The 17,863-nt window shown below is 42.3% G+C and overlaps 1 protein-coding gene across 4 annotated transcripts in view; it reads left to right on the plus strand.

Annotated features, from left to right (window-relative positions):
- The window catches only part of mob2a (MOB kinase activator 2a), a 54,190-nt gene that overhangs the window by 23,199 nt on the left and 13,128 nt on the right, over positions 1-17,863 (plus strand). Inside the window, exon 1 of one of the 4 annotated variants that reach the window (XM_005471049.4) lies at positions 1,901-2,161. The exons of 2 other annotated variants lie outside the window; for them this stretch is intronic. In XM_005471049.4, the coding sequence (XP_005471106.1) occupies positions 2,124-2,161 (38 nt within the window). In that variant the 5' untranslated portion in view covers positions 1,901-2,123. Of the gene's footprint in view, positions 1-1,900; positions 2,162-17,285; positions 17,526-17,863 lie in introns of those variants that run through there. One more of the 4 variants, XM_003447150.5, reaches the window with a different exon arrangement.

Below are 17,863 nucleotides of genomic sequence, written 5' to 3' on the forward strand. Positions count from 1 at the left end.
CTTATTTGGCAAAAACACATGCAGATGGAGACCCACAAGAAGCTGGTCATATTGTTGAAAGTGACAGTTGATTTAATGGCAGTTTCATTTCTTCCCCTTTCCCTTTGGCACTCCTTTTCCCCTTTGGCTTGTTATAAGATGCAGGGCTTTCCGCTGTGCTTGAAAGGCGCGCGCACACACACACACACACACACACACACACACACCACACACACACACACACACACACACACACACACACACACACACACACACACACACACACACACCCACCCCACATCCTGACTCTCAGGTGCTTGGAAACAAAGGGAGCTAATGAGTGCCAACACTCATTTCATCACGCAGTTGAAAATGTGAGAGTGATATTATCACTGCATACGCCCTCCACCTCTTTCTTTTTTTTCACTTAGGAAGTGTGTGTGTAAGTGTGTGTGTGTGATGTAGTCATGTTCCACGTATGCTTTCACATCTGTGTGGATGCAGGTGAGATAAAGAGAGAGGAATAATTAAGCTATGGCAGAGGAGGCCTTAAAGCTGAAGCTCCTGTTAGCAGTTCTCCAGTGAGCAGAAGGAAGAAGATGAGGAGGTGGCGTTGGAGGAGGAGAGCTGACGTCATTGCTGCTGCGGTGCTTCTTTGTCATCTTGCATCTGAAAAAGTTGTGCACAGCAGGGTAAGAATAGGTTAGGCGAGAGAGTCTACAATCACTGCTGTTTGTTTTTTGTTTTTTTCCACATGCATCTCACAGTTCAGAGCTTCTTTCAGAACTCAACGACAGAAAAAGAGCAAAGCCCCCCCCCCACCCCCCACTGCGGTTACATAACTGCCATCTTCTGAAGGTGACTGTCTCCTGGCTCTGCTATCTCAGTCTTTTTCTTGGCAGGCTGCAGTGATTTGTTTTCACTGAACAGCAGAGAGGATTCGGTCTCTTTGACATTGAAGCGTCAGTATTCAGTGGCATAGGCCGCCTTTGTCATGCTCAGTTAATCCTGTGTTTGTCTGGTGTGTCCGGCAGTGTCTGAAGCCTTCGATTTAAAGCAGCAGACATTGATCTGTTCTCTGCAGTCCCTTAAAGTGCTTATGTGTGTTTTGAGCAGCGAGGAAGTGAATGAGGGGGAGCAAAAAAAGGGGATTGTTTTTATTTTACAAAGGGAAGGGGCAGAGAGGCCCATAATTCACTCCTGTGTCCTTCTCCTTATTTGCCCGCATCATAACTAGAGTACCCTGCAGTGATTGGCTCACTTCCTGGAGGCTTGTCTCTGCGCTATCCCCTCCCTTACCGTACCTATGCATCATTTATGTGAATGAACAGTCACAGGCACTTATACATGCTCAAAACACTGTATAACCTTGTGTTCATTCACGTGTTCAGTCCTTTCTCGATATTAATGCAAGAGCTGACAATTACCTTTCTGCAGTTACGATGACGGTGCAAACCGGCGAGTCTGTCAGCTTCCTGAACTCCTCGACTTTCTGCAGAGGTTCGACAGGATTTGACTCAGACTTCAATTTAGCAGACATTGTGTGTTTGGTCTGCGATGGGTGGAGATGGGATGTTTAGCCCTTGTTTAGGATGTATACAGATGTCAAGATTACTGCCTCCCAGGGATTTTCGCCCCCTGCTCCCCCACCCCCCGTGTCGCTGTCCCTCCTTTTCGCTCTCCCCTGCAGTCCGCCATGTACTGCCCAGCAGTCAGCAGTTTGTTTATGGGACTCTGTTTGCCAAGCTAATCTTCCCGCCTTTCAAGTGTGAGCCAGCAAGTGGGAGGGAGGGAGAGAGAGCGAGCGCAAGAGTGTGAAAGTGAAGCAGGCAGTTGCAGTAGTTGGAAAGGAGGGAGAAAGAGAAACCTGCTCAGAGAAGTGCGTCTAGTTTTGTGAATGGTCGTTTGTTTTCAGGTATTTTTCTCTGCCCGTCTGGTCGTCTTCGTGCGTGACCTGCGTTAAAGTCGAAGGTCTTTGCAGCAGCCATATGATTACACTCAGTGCTACGTTGGAGCTGGGAGCCGTTTTCCTGGTGCACCTGTAGCAGAGTTTCAAACGGGAGCAAAAACGGGGAGGTGAAACGGTGTATAGGGTGCTGTGGTTTGGAGCATCGTCACCTTGGCTCTGTTTGATCGACTGCTGGATGGGGGTGCTGGTGTGCTGTGACTGCTTCTTCTATAGGTATATTTTACGTGTCATCTCTTGACCTTTCATTCCCCTTTGCTCTTGTTGTTTCTTGCTGTTGACAGTATAATTTCTCGCAGTCTTTAAGTTAAACTTCAACTTCTCCATCTGATCCCTCCTCCTGTTTCCTCTCCTGCCCACTCGCTCTCAGTTATTGTGCTGCGGTTTGGGGGAGACATTTGAGGACACTGCTGCTGTAACAGGCAGATATTCTGCTGTAGTCAGACACACAGTGTATCTTGAATTGTGGGAGGGCAAGAGAAGGGGGGGAGGCATGGAGTTGCAGACAAGGGGATGTTGATGGCTCATAGCCAGCCTCCTATAGCTGACCAGAGAAGAGGGGTGCTAGACTTTGGTGGTTATGGGTTTTGTTTGGAGGGTAGGTTAGGACTGGTTGGAATAAAATGGAATACAGCCAAAAGGTAGCTAGTCAGTCATGCTTGCCCAGCTTCTCCTCTCATCCTGTTGTGTGCCCCTTTGGCTCTGCAACACTGTTTGTTTTGTTTGGACACAGTGTTCCAGCATAAAGGGACAGGGGAAAGTTTTTCCTCTTTTTCTGTTTCCCCTGGTGTTTGCAGAACACTGGACTTCACAGACTTTGCTCTTTAAAAGAAAAAAGTAAATCTTCCCAGTTTGTTTTTTTTGTTTTTTTCCCTCTCCCGCAGATAGACCTAGCACGGCTATGCAGAGCTTTAGTTTTAAAATCTGACTGGTTTACTGGCATGCACGTAGATGGTTTTTGTGCTCGAGAGAGAGGCTAAGATGATATAGAGTCTTGGGCAGTTGGAGCAGAAAGATTCTGGTTCTTCTCTCTTGTGGTTTTAGGGCTAGCCACTCGAAGCGTGCCTCAACTGCTGTATAAAGTCTAAATATAGCTTTCTAGTTTTAAAGGACCATTTTGATGGTGAGGGTAAAATTGTAGCTTTAACACATCCACCACAGCTGGATTCGATTAGGCCTCAGTGGGATTCGGAACTTTGTTTACACTTCATTGCCACTTTTAGCATGAATAACAGCCTGTCGTTTCTGTGTGTGTGTAATGTAAATCTAAAGCTCCGCATGTGTTAAATGCTGTTGGTGAAATGCACACAGAAGCCTGGTAAAGGCAGGGCTTATGCCAGAACTATTTAACTACTTTTCTCCCCCCATCATGATGAAGGCAGGGGTGGGACCTGATCCTCATGTCTCTTGGGCTCATTAAGCCAAAATGGGCTCTCAGGTCTATTTTTAGCTCTTCTCTTCCTTTGTGACTTCATCAGCCAATCAGATGTCTTGGCAGTGATGTTATATTCCTTGATTGATGTGTGTTTTGGGAGGCACACCCATCTGAACGGGTCCTCGTTGACCTCGACTCGAGGCAGCCCTGGGTCCCCTGGGCTCCGGTGTTTAAGCTTTCAACAGTAGCATTGTGTGAAATAGAAAATGCCTGCCAGCACTCCAACAATCACTGTCAACTCCAATGTCGATCATGTCATTTATAACAAAGCCATTTGAAAAGTCTGTCGTCGTATGACGCAAGTAAAATAAAACTGACTTGGCTTTAATTACTTGGCTGTTGTATTATGTTTCTGTACCGTCAGTAGCTTTGATTTTTATACACAGGCAAAATTGGGGGGAAGAAAGATGTGTATAAGAAAGATGGAAATGGCTTTCAAGTCGGAAATATGCAAGTGGCATCATTCTAATGGCCAGTAGGGGGCAGAATTCGGGGGTACAAATGTATAGAATGTATAGAATTCTATATGGACGTAAACCATATTACCTCTGGAAATGTTATCCAAATAACTGATAAAGCACCGACTGCAATCACTTTGCTGTGAGAGTGTTGATCCATTTAGCCAATATAATATAATGTAATACTTTAGTTTAATTTGAATGATGAAATAGCTGAAAATTAACTGCAAACGTATTATTAGAAGCATATTGTTTGATCACATGGATGTAGCGTACTATATCCTAATGTTTTTGTTTTAATTGAAATTTAAACCTTTGTATTACTGATACATTAAAGATAGGAAGCGAACACGGTCATGTCTACATGTTCGTACCACTGTTTTAATCTCTTGTGCTTCATTTCTTTCTTTGTTCTGTTGGTAGATTGTCTCGTCTAACCAAGGGAGCAGAAAATAGTTCTTATTCTTGCTGAGCGCGACTGTCCTGATCAGTTTCGATTAAATAGCTGAAGTAAAATGGTTTGTCTGGTTGGCGGTTATCTAAGGAACCCCTCACTGAGATCTTTATGTATTGTAACATGTAGAAACCATTCTCGTGCACTCACATACTCTTTGCACCCACAAACTCATAAGAATTGATTTTTCCAGGGTCTCTTCCAACGCAACACTCCTGAGGCAACTACTGCTGTTGGAGTTGAATCCAAGGTCAGGGTTTCATTCAGTTTTTAAATGTCAGAGATGTGGTCGTCAGACCTCTCTACACAATTACAGCATGAAACAAAGAGAGAAATTTCAATTTTTGGCTGCATTTTGTGGTTCAACGTTTCTCTACCCGTAAGACATGTTGCTGACAAGTCGCTGGAAAGCTGGTGCACTCAGACTGTACGGCTCCATCACATGACAAAGCTTGTGTATGTTTGCTTGCAGTGGGTCACTTGGTTAGTTTTATAATGTGCGGTGTAGAACAATAGCTGTGAGTGTATCCACATGCTGTGTGTCGTACTAGCAGAGCAGACCATACTGGATGCCATGTGTCTCTCATTAGGCTGTCTTTGGCAGACCGGGCTGCTGTCACTGAGCTGAGCTCAACAAGAACACCATTCTCCACCAACAAGCCCCGCGATCCTTCCTCTCAGCCCAGCGGGCTCCCTTATTCTGTGGCTCACGGTCACTCAGATTGGAAATGCTCAAATTTTTCAGGAAGTTTTGTTGAAATGACTAATGTCATATAACCATCTATTCAATTCCTGGAAAAAGTGAATGGAATTATTTCCTGTGGCTTTGTGTTGTACAATAGGCAACATTTATCATTCCAACTTGAGAAAAATGCTTACACATCAAATCAAACTGTAAGATCAGCCTTTACGTTTTAGAGAAGGGCTATAATATGTACTCGTTTCTTCTTCTTTTTTTATTTATTTATTTTTTTTTAAATCTGTTGTCCTTGTAACCCGACTAGTGTTTGTCATAAACTACTCCACCCAAATAAATGAGCCATACAGTTGATGTCAACCAGCAGGATTTAGCAAATCTTAATTCTCACATATATGAGACACTCCCTGACTGGCTGCAAAAAGGCAAATGCCTGCAGTCAGACCGTGCCCTCGTTAAACCTGGTGAATTTGTAAATCGATCTTTATCTGGCCTCAAAACACTGCTGTATCCCACTGCCCACCAGGAGTCTTTGGGAAAAAAAAAAAAAAAAAAGAGACACATAAGTGTGTTAATCTGGAAAGACTTGGTTGGTTTTGTAATGTGTGATGAAAATTAAGGCGTGTTGAATAACTGTCAGATTGTTTATTGAACTCAGCTGAAGGAGAAGGAGAAAAAAAAGCTTCATCAAAAGCATGGCTTTACCAGTTTGATCTTCTCTCCAAACTGGTTCTTCAGTGATGAAACCATGACACAGTGCCTCTGTCTGTCTCGCTGACGTTGTTGCGACCTCCTGGGAATAATCAGTGCATTAGAAACACAGTAGGGGATTGTGGTACAGTATGGTGCCCAGAAGAGAGGAAATAATCCGAACCAGTCAAAAATCCCCCCCCCAAAAAAATTCCAGTGACTCCTGTAGCATGTAAAACAGCTTCTAGTCCTGATGACTTAAATAAAATATATGAATGCTGTTAATGAGAACAAGTAAAAATCAATTTAAATGACAAACAGCCACTGCACAACTGGAAAAAGCACATTGTTTTTTCTTTGTGGAGTTTTTCTTCTGTTTCTCTCACTAGTTTTTGAGGCTTTCCTCTGCACATGCCCAGTAGGAGACCATCTTATCACCCAGCATCTTAATGTGGAAAGAGATATTTGAAGAAATGAGGCATAAAGGGGGTCAATATTTTTATTTTTCTACATACAAAGTAAAGAATACAAAATACAGGAGAAGTATATCTAAACAAGGAAATCTGCTTTTTAATTAGTTCTTCTGGGCTTAATTTTCTGACAGTGTAACCTGACGTCCTCCATACAAACATAACTACACGTCATATTGACGCAGAATCCAGTTTTTGCGGTTGGCCCGTTCAGCACCGTTGATGAGAGAATAACTGTCATCATCTCAATATAAGGACGCATAAATGTCAGTATATTCTTGGAAGAAAATTGCAAAATGTGCTAGGAAGTAGAAAATTTTTCAGGGACAAACATTTGCCCCTGGAACAAATAAACTGACCACAACAAGATTTGGGTGATGTCAGCCAGTTACCTAGGTTCTGTCGTACATTCACCGCAGAAGTCTAAATCAGCTGTTAGTCAGTTCACATGTTAAAGCTCTGTCCATCTTGCCTTAACTGACTGTCCTCTACGTTCGCCTGCCCTCTAGTCACTGCAGAGGGCAGAGCCTCACACAAGAGGCTGGTTGCATAACACAGTCTGTGTGTGTGTGTTTCAGAAGCAGCCCTGTTCTGCTGGCTCAGGAGGAGTACAAAGAGATGGCCTTGCACTAACCTCACCTCCGCATTTAGATTCTCTCAGTCAGCAGCACACATGCTTAAATCAAAAACCATTTGACCACTTTGCAGGTTTTTTGTTTCTGAAGTAGCCTTTTCCAGTTTGTGGCAGTGGAACAATAACAAGGTAAAGACAGTACTCTCCATGTTACCTATCAGTGCAATTTAGACAAATATTTCCTGAGAGTGTTTGTGTGGGGCAGCAGGTGCCCTGTAGGCATCGAAAAACGTGTTACAGCTGCATGGTGGCCCAATTGGCAAGTGGATAATGGCTTCATTGTGTTGGCTCAGTTTCTAGGTTGGTCAGGTGGCAGGAAAGGGGTGAGACAAATTTCACTACCAAAACAACGTGTCTGGAGGCTTTGTACAGGCTGTAAAGGTGGCGGGTTGTTGCAGAAGCAGCCCATGTCTTGTGTGTTTAGCCTCTGGCAACAACAGACCCATTTGAGTGGAGAGGGGAAGTGCCTGGGCGTCTCATTTCCTGTTTGTCAAGCTTGTCCCATGCAGTTGTGAAAAGGGAGGGGTGGTCTGGTTCTGTCTAATTGAACACTGAAGTTGGTGGTCAGTAGGTAAGACATCCTTGTTTGTACTCACTAAAAAAAAATAAAATGCAGTCACATGCATATTTGCCTGCATAGCTGCGTAATTGGCTCTATGCTGCAGTGCCTCTGGAGGCTGTGCCTCCTCATTTGTTTCAATTAACTGCTATCTGACATGTCGCTGTTACCAAAGAGGGAAGACGAGGAAAAATAAGCTTTATTAAGATTTTAATTTCACACCTTAAAATCAAAGCATCGCGCTCGGACGTAGGAGTCGTCCACAGAGACTGATTATTAGACAGAGGGTGGAAACTGTGGCTCCCGAGAAAACAGTGGTGCTGCAGAGTGCTGACTCCAGTTTGTTCTGAGGCAGCATTCATTTAGAGGTTGTGTGCCAAACAAGTACTCACCTCAGATGCCCTTTTTGTAGCCATAAAGCACTTGTGCTTGTGATCAGCGCAATGCCACCAAGACGCACACAGTCACGCACACACAGTCTTTTGTGAAGTCTTTTGTGTTGCGGACAGATGTGCTTACTTCACTGGCAACCATCCCATCCCCCACGATGAGAGATGATGTCACTGCATAAGCTCATCTTCCCAGGTGGTAGATAGATCCTCCCCTGTTTACAGCCAATCAGAGGCTTATTTACACCTGAATCCCCTGGTGCGGAGACGAACAGACATGCTTTCTTACGTGGTTCTGTAGTCATCTGCTGATCTCATCTCATTCAAAAGCTGAAATTAGTCTCAAATGCTCACCACAGCTCATCCTTTCACTTGTCTTCTGTGGTGGAAAATCCTAATGTTACTGCTCATCAGTGAAACAGCTCCACTAGCATCTATTGATTTGACCTCTCCTGTGTCTTCTTTCCATCAATCTCTTTTCTTTCCCTGTTCTTACACTGGCAGCAGTTGCCTATGCCCACGTCCTTCTCTCTTTCATTGACGTGCCATGAGGATGCTGAATGGAAAACGGGGAGATCAATCTGTATGTACACTTGCTTTCAGCTTTCAGTGCGCCAGTGTTTGTGTAGCTCAGTAAGATTGTGTACATGTATTACTCGGCAAACACAGGACATGTCATGGAGGGTTTTGCTATATCTGAAGTCATCTGTGAAATGCCCTAAAATAACAAAACATGAGTAGCTTTGTATTTCTGTAACATTTGCTGCCTTTCTTTCTTTCCCCTCCTAAAATCTCCTGTCTTCTCCTATCCTCTTCTCTTACAGAAGCACATATGGGCATACCAAGGCTGCCACCTCACAACCATCACACTAACATGTGCACACTGTCTTTTTTCTCTTGATTAGCCACCAGGGATGGGCATTTACAGACATAGCTACGTGATCTTCTGTCACTGCTAATCATCGTAACAAAGGTCTTTGGGTTGGACGCGGCTACATTCTAAACAAAGTGCAGCTCGGTCCGAGTCTTTCCGAGCTTCTGCAGTTTAGTGTCAGAGCTGTTGTTGTTATGATTGGATGTCTGTAAAAGGCGTTGTTGGTGGTTAAAACCTCCCTGCCTTCTTTCCAAGTATCTTCCTTGGAGAGATCAGACTTCCTCTCTGGGTAGCAGAGCTGTTGCACAAACACGGTCACATGTTACAATGCTGTCTGTACACCTCTAAGCTGATTAGAGGTTAAAATGTGCACATCAAAGGTTTTAACTCTCTCATATTTTCCAGAAGCTTCGTTTTTGCTTTGTAAATTTGTTGGCTTCCTTGAGTCACATGCTTCTTTTCACCTTTTTGCGAGCTCCTGGGTGTGACTGCTTCCTACAGCTTCATCACTCCCACAATTAATCGGGCTTACACAATGGACCAGCGTTTCCTCTGCTATCAGATGGTGGAGAGATCTCGTCTAGTCATCAAGGAGGTGGATGTTGTTTTGTTTTCTTCTTTCTTTTTTTGTGCTTGTCCTCTGAGCTTTTTGGTTAGATTAATAAACTTCCTCTCTGCTTAAGAGTTTGTTTATCCTCTGTTTTGGATGTTGTACCCATATCCCTGAGTTATTAGGGATATGAATTATTACCCTTGGCCTCCTCATTTGACCCAGCAACTGTTTTGATAATCAGAGCAACAGATGTGAGGTGGCTGATTTAAAGCCAGCCAGGCTCTCGGGGGCTTGTTGTGACGACATGTCAACTACTGTACAACACACACTCTAGCTAATGGATGTGTAACGGTCTGTGGAGACGAGTGTTGGAAGAGCATTTCTCAAAGTGGCCATGTTACTTACTGAGCTGAATATTGAAAACAAAGAAAGAGGAGAGATCCATTAAAATGGGCACCTCAGACACTCGGCAGTCCCACTACCTGCAAACCTGCCTTAAAGATGGGTTAAAATGGCTTGTTTCAGACAGTGGATCACAACTGAGAGGCAACCCAAAAAAACAACTTACAAGAACTTTTTGAATTTATAGAGCATTCATGGGTTCACTTGAAGTAGTATTTTACCCCTGAAAACCCCGCTATTGTTTATATAAACTTTACATTATAATACTTTTTTTTTTTAAAAATGCATACATACATATAAATTGTCAAGAAAATGGACCAGTGTGAGAGCCCAGTGGGCAGGGGGAAAAGCACAGATAAGTATGACTTGTTCACTATTTATTGGTGGCTACAGTTAGCCAATCTGCTCTAAGCTTGGTAATCTCCACGTCCCCTGGGTTAAAGAGCAGAAGGGCATTGGCCGGAGTGGAGAAAAAAACAAATGAAACGCCAACATACCAGACAGTCTGATGGAGGAAATTGAGCACTTTCCTCTGGGAAATAGGAAAGGTTTGGGGGGGAACTCTTTCATCTCTCGTGTCTGTTTGTGTCTGTGTTTCTCTCACAGGCTGGGGAGGATGCAGTGATATACACTATACCTAGAAAAAGATGTCTGTCTGTGTTTGTGTGCATATGTGCATTAACAGGCAGACTAATGTGATATGGCATTGGATTTTTAACAGCAACACAGATCTCATCAGCTGGTTTTAAGGCATTGTTATTTGTGTTGTTTGAAATTTCTCTTAGGTATAGCACTGTGCCATAACTGTCTTTTATGTAGTTCAGGCTACGAGCATTTTTCACATAGTTGTCACATTTACTTTTCCCACGCTTCATCACTTCAAAGCGTGATCTGATGTAAAATATGTCAACCCAGACACTCAAGCAAACAGGCTGCTCTGCATCAGTAAGTCACTCATTCCTCGTCGTCATCTAGTTTTCACTCCGAAACCGAATTACTCCATTTTAAGGGAACATTCTGTGCTTTCAGTCAGTATGTGGTGGTGCGAGTCTGTTCCTGGAAGCGCTATAGGATACTTGCGTCCACATTCCCCTCAATAGGAAATGTGTGTCTAAATACCCTTACTTAGGAGTTAATGAGCTGGATCAGAACAGACATGCACAGCCCTGCAGCAAAAAGCAGAAAGCTACATAAACTGCAGAAACCCCACACTCTCCTCTTTATCCCGTGCATCATTTTTACTTTTAAGAGTCACCAACAGTTTCTTCACCGCTTTGCGATATTTGTTTTCATTTTGTTTTCTCCAGGCCTATTTGTACTTTGCAGGACTACTGGTTAACTCTGATTTTTTTTTTTTTTTTTTTTAAGGTCCATTCTGGCAGTTTCATCTCATTTTGTTGTTTTTTTGTTGTTATTTTTTTTCTTGGAACCCTGAAAAGAGAGCTCTGTTCACCCCGAAGCCCCGTGGTCTACCTAATCATACTCCACCCTTCACAAATACATCCTGTGCAAACATGGGCGTCACCTCCATCTTATTTCCCGCTCCTCTTTCCATGATGCTCTTTCTTCTTCATCCTTCCCCCTTCCACCTTATTCTCTGTTGGCCTCCCTAACACACACACTGATATACATGCATACACAGACTACTACTTGTGCTCCGACGCAAACAGCAGCCCAAGTCTGACCACAGCTCTTCTTTATGTTACAAGTTCCCCTTTTCTTGCCTCATCCAGCCCAGATTTACTCAAAAGTTGTTAAAATATTATTCCCCGTGTCCTTTTCACACTTTATTTTCTTTTATGTTCATCTTACTCAACCGACACCAGCAGTAGTGGAAACTAACTCATTAAATTTTATAGTCTTCAAAGGATGCTGGCGTCTGTAACGTCAGCACAGCTATGGTTCGGTTTCAGCTGTCAAAAAAAGCACACAGAAACTTAACACACACATCTAAGCATCCACACCCAGGGATGGAAAAGTGGAGTGGAAAACTGGGTCTAGCTGTGAGGTTGTGCAAGTTTCAAACAATGTCTGCCTTGAGAGGTCTTTTCCAGTGGTGGGAAGATGCCTCTCAGCTCTCAGCTTCTTCTTCTTAGATGCAAAAGGGAAAAAAATGCACTTCTTTCCATTGTCTGTTTCCTGGTTTGATGGTATGCAGGTGTTCATTGCCAGCAGATGGCAATGTTGATCTGACACCCAAGTCATACCTGTGTGGTCCTCTTCTCTCAGTCTGTGCACATTTTCATTTATACTGTAACCTGCAGCTAATGTTTTGCTTTGGTTAAAAAATGTTCTGAATTTTATCTGCAGTTGGGAAATCATTAAGATAAGTCTGTGCAAATTCCTGGATGCACACAATTGCAGGAAAAGAGATGTTTTTCCTGGTCTTTTTCAACTCTGTATGGGGTTCTGGGAACATGTGAAGGAAAGCTTTTGTGTCTGCAGCAATGCAAAGTTGTTACATATGCATATACCAAACTTTTTGCAATGTTTAAGCTTGTCTAAGTATTCCAAAACTTAGCCACATCTTTTGGTTGTCCTTGATTGAGGAGAATCCCTTTTAAGCACTCAGTAGTATTTTATAGATTAATGCAGGTCATCTGTCTCTCCTTCACCTTAGACTGTTAAATTTCAATAAAAATTGAATGTGCCATGTCATTTTAACCCTTGGAGGGTGTGTGTGTGTGTGTGTGTGTGTGTGTGTGTGTGTGTGTGTGTCGGGGGGGGGGGCTGGGTTTTGGGGGTTTTTTTGTGCACTGTTACACTTGACAGACAGGTGTTTGGCTGGTCCAAATGGTGAGTGCAGGATGCATAGAGACTCTCCTCTCCTAAGGAATGCAGGGAGGAGGAGTGCAGCGGGCAGCCAGGGCATGCTGTGACAACCTCCCACATGATCTAAACTCTTTCACTCTTTGCTTCTTCTCCTTGCTTTTAACTGTTATTCACACTTTTTCTCTTCTGTTTTTCCCCTTACGTCATTCTCTGCGGCTCAACCCTCTCACTTTATCACTCTCACTAATCTTAACTACTCGCTCATTCTCATTTCCTAGTCCTTTTATCCCCCCATATTTCATCCATTTCTCTCAGTTTCATTCTCAGTCATTTCTCACTGACATAATCCACGCAGCATCCATGGTGTTGGTGATTTATAAGCATTTGGATACGAGTCTGGAATTTCTCATCTCATGTCTGCTTCTTGCTAAAGTCCTGTCTTCCTTTAGCTTTAAACAAGAAAAAACACGTCCTCCTGTCTATTACACACAGTCTCTACTTTGCAAACTTTTTCATATTGAAATCAACTCAGTGCCAAAGGTTTGCAGCAAAATGTCTGAACTCCAGAGTAAGCTGACTTGTAACTCGCTTAAAGATGCAGCAGCAATTGATCAGACAGGTATAGTTCTTTGATGCCATTGCTGTTTTTAAATAGAGCATGAAGTTGGAACTCTGTTATGTTTGTTCATGAAGTGCTCACATATACCTCCCAAACAAGAATGTCCAAGTGAATTGTGAGCCAGAATGTAATGCTCTTGATCTCCTTGAGTTACTTTAAGACTGAACTGTTCTCTTTGTTTAACAAAGCTGTGTGTGCAGAAAGCAATGACATGTCTTTGCTTGTAGCCCTTCCCCTGCAGGAATGTAGAGCCAAGAAGAGATGAAGCAAAGGGCAGAAGAAAGCATATGTGCAAAGATTCAATGGCATAAAGGTTGAAGGGAGAACATGGTGGGCAAAGACTAGTTAGTCTTTCCTTCTGTAAGGGGCATGCTAAATTAATGTGAATGTTTTAATGCCATGTGCTTCATATGAATAGTGAGTTGAGACTGGTGTTAAAAGCACAGCTGCTTATTGCACTCTTTATAAGCCCAAAATTGTCTGTACAAAGTATGTGTAAGCACTTTCTAGCTGATCGTAGTCATTGAAGCTGCCTTTTTTGGTGGAGGTTTTGCATTTGCACAGACATACAGACCATACGTGCCCATTTATCTCCACAATTTTGCAGAAGGGAGAAAATTACAGATGTTGCTGCTTTTTTTTTTTTTTTTTTTTTTTTTTTTTTTGGATCAGATTTTTTCTTATTTTTGGTTGGTAGGGGGCCTGGTAGCAGATGCTATATTTTTATTAAACAGATTTTGCTTCTGCAGTTATGTACTGCAGGCCAGGTCGCTGGGTTCATGGTCCAAAGTGTCTCCCTGGCCCTGCTGACCTTTATCCGTGCCTATAGAAAACCCCCAGGCTCTAAAGACCTTCGGTCTGTGCTGTTGTTACTGCTTAAGACCTTACCTAAACACAGTGCACACTCCCACACGCCCAGAATGCAACACCAACAGGTCATATACAGCAACTTGGAACTACTCTGTTTCCGATTCATTTATTTTGGGTTTTAACACGGTTGGGTGCCTGACCTGTCTGTCATTTTGTCCCCAGCGATGATTGGCTGGAGAGTCACTGTGGCCAGACCAGGACTGGTCTGTTGCCAGGCCCCAAGGCGCATCTGCTACGGTCGTGACTCATGTAGCTCTGGCCTGGAATCAGTGTTTTCTTTGTCTTAAATACGTGGAATTTGTCCACTGACTTTTAGACTCAACCTGTTGAGCCAGCTCCAGAGATCACTGTTCACAAACATGTTTTATCCAGAATCTTCTATTCCACTTTATCATTTTAGTGATAATAAAAACTTTCAGCAGATTTTAACACATAAATTTGAATTCACTCGACGCCTTTTGCGCTGTTTTGCTTATGACGTCAGTGCTGTGGTGAATGAATATCTTACATTTCTTACAGTGCTTATTTTTCTTGTCTTATCTGTTGGTCTGATCAGTTCTGACTATAATTATCATGCTTAATGTTGTTTTGGGTTTTTTTACGGACATCAGATTAGGGCTTTACTCATCTGTCAGTATCAGTGATGTCAGTGTTTCCATAAATTGCCTCCATTTATTCTTTTTTTTTTTTTCTTTTCTTTTCACAAGCGTCCTGTTTTGTAATTAAATCCAATCCTTTGGCATCTCTTAATTAGGGTGGTCATTTTTGATTAGTTTAACATCCTTCAAGCAGCTTCCAGGTACTGATAAAAGTCAGTCTTTCTGTGGTTTTGCTTGTTAAACTAATCTACAAATTGTTGTTGCTGTGGATTTTACATCTGTAACCTTTTTTATAGTGGAAAAAAGTTCCTACACTTTCTCAAGAAGTACGCCTTACCCACAAACAAATGGATGTGTGTTCAGAGAATGGAAATTTGATCCTGTATCTGCATTACTGGCAGGTCATTACCGGACTTGGCCTTTTCTATCCAACCTTTCCTGTGTTATTAGTAATTTACAGCAATATCTGTTTTGTTGAAAGCAGGTAGCCTTGTCTGCGTATTTGAGGGGGAGGAGATTGTGATGCCAGCAGGGAGGGAAGAGTAAACCTCTGTGTGAGAGACAAAGGAATGTGGCAGTTGGTTTCCATTCACGTCAGACGTTGCATAAGAGAGGTCTGACTTGTACATCATCAGAATCCACATGGTCACACAGCGCTGCAGACTGCAGTCGTGATCACCTACTGCTCATTTAGTAAAAGAAAGGTCTAGTTTAGGTTAAGAGATGCCGCCTCATCTAATTTTCATGCCCAATTCACTAAAACGTTTTGTTCCCACAAGTGATTGTCGAGGCCAAGCGCTAGTGATCCTGAATGGATGTTTTCTATTTTCAGCAACCACTTGGGTCCAATAGTTAGAAGCAAATTAGTGGAAAGTTCCTCAAGCATGGGATTTCCATTATAGCGACACACTGTTTTCTCGTGATTACATGTAACACTTTTAACAGCAATATCACACTGTGATAGACCACATAGAAATGTGATTTTAGTGTTTATGATGTCCTGTAATGCGTTATTATAAAATTCCTTTTATGTTATTTTTCATCATTAAAATGACACCAAAAAGGATTGAAACTATTAGCAGTTTGAAGAACTTCCCAAAATGACAGTAAACACAAGCAGAAAATGACCAAGAATTGATGCAAATTTGCTGTACATTTTGGAATATTTAGAACTTTTTTTTTTTATGTTGCTGAGACCTGTAGACTTTTGATAATGACATATATATATATATATATATATATATATATATATATATATATATATATATATATATATATATATATATATATATATATATATATATATATAGCCCTCAAAACAAACTACTCCCACGTCTGATTATATATCCCCTTCTTACCTCTTGCTTACACAGTGACTGGTTAAGCTGCACACTTATTTGTTCCTGCTTACACACACACTAAGCCAGACACCCATGGCACCCCCCCCCCCCCCCCCCCCCCCCCCCTTTTTTTTATCAGTTTCTGTAGTCTTTATGATGAGGCAGGCTGATACTATAATTAGCATCTTAAGAACAGAGTCTGTGCCCTGTTCTGGTCTCTCTCTCGCTGTCTCTCTCCCCTCTTCCCCAGACTCCTCACAGCTGGTATCGGAGCCAGAGTGACTCAGTGTGCACCCGTAATGTGGTATGCAGGATGTGGGTGCAGAAAGGTGCCTATCTGACTCGCTGTCTCTTAGATTTTTTTTTTTTTTTAATCCATATAAGGGTTAACCATAAACAAGTACTACATATTCCTTACACACTCTGACAGTCTCTTCATCTTGCTCTTAAAACTGCATTCCCCGACTCAAGGCATGCACATAGCGCTACACAATCCCATAGATTTGTGTCCATGCATGAATCCATACTATAGCCAGGCAGGCACACTAAGTTTTGTTTGAGAAGATGGAGGAAAAACAGACAGTAAAGGAGTGAGGCAGTGAAACGCGCAGAGAGAGAATAAGAGGGCTCATCTGTTGTAAGGCAGTAATTAGAGGGAAGAACAGCGAGGGAATGATAACTTAGTAACACTAGTTGTAATCTTCTCATGAATGGAACATCTTCCACTTGTCTGTGTTCATTTACACTAGCACATTTTGTACTTAAGTGTTGTCGCTTCAGCTCTTTACTGATAATTTAATTAGAATTTATATCATACCTGTGCTTTTAAAAAAAATATCTCAAATGAGAAATGCAAAGAAACCTCCAGATGTTTTTTACAGATCTGCCTTTGGCTTTTAAGCAGGCTTTGTTTGATTGGCTCACTGGTTCTTCAGCTTTTACAGCATGTCTGAACTCGCCTGACTGCTGCCAGCCTATCATAAATGAACTCAAGTGAAGTTCAGAGTGAACAGAAGGAATGTTGCTCAGCATGCAAGACAATTAAAGTGAAGGAAGGTTTTAATGATTATTCTAACACAGGAATAAACGATTTTTACTTACACTTGCAAGGCTTTTCATCCACAATTTTCATTTTCGGCAGATGAGTTTGAGCATTATTTAAAATGCCTGTATTGGTTTTAGTTATATTTGCACCGACTTATTTTGTGAAAGTTAACAACTTTAAGAATGCATATGCAGTTTCACTGTTGTAAACCCAGAAACGGTCATGCTTGTGTAAATCCGTTGTATTAGAGCAGGTATATAAAGTCTAGCGACACCTTTTTATTGTGTTGTAGTCGTTTACCTGCGGACCACCTGTTGCTACATCGTAACTGCAATTCTGGGGAAAGGCTGAACCACGTCCACATGGGCAGACACTGACGTCACAACACCCCACCCCCTTTACACTTTTCTTCCCCTCTGTGATTGGACGAGGGCGACAGAGGAGGAGCGCCTTTCTGTAAAATGTGCTCACAAAGTTGTTTTTTTTTCTCTACCCTACAGTGAGTCACAGCTTCTCATAAGTCCCAGCGTAGTGTTTTTACAGGCAGACTACAGCTTAACAGTATTAAGGAGAGACTCTGACATCTGTCTTCATGTTTTAAGCTATGGTCAGAGACTCTTACTCCTTTTCTGGAGATAAGAAGGTCATGCACCCTCAGAGAAACTCTAAAACCGGACTAAGTTGCAAAATGGTGCTCCAGGCAGTCGGAAAAGTACTAAGGTAAAACTTACAATACTTTCGAATTAAAATATATTTGCTATTAACTTGAGTTTCTACCCTGTGTTGTTGCTTTTAATGAAGCGTGCAGTAGGTTGTTTTAGTGTTGGAAAGCTGCTTTTATCGAAGACGCAAAAACCCGCGTTGCCTTTGCGTGTTGATTTCACCGCCTTCTGATTACAGCAGCGATAACAGTCAAATATTTGTTTTGTTTTTGTATCTAAAACTAGAAAGTCTCTAGCCTGTGGTTAAATCAAGATAAACTTGCTGCCTCTTGTCTGCAGTAATTACACAAGTATTAGGCTCCTGTGATTCTGGGGTCAGTGCAAATTATCAGGATC

This window comes from Oreochromis niloticus, linkage group LG7 (genome assembly GCF_001858045.2).
Source record: "Oreochromis niloticus isolate F11D_XX linkage group LG7, O_niloticus_UMD_NMBU, whole genome shotgun sequence".
NCBI lineage: Eukaryota > Metazoa > Chordata > Actinopteri > Cichliformes > Cichlidae > Oreochromis > Oreochromis niloticus.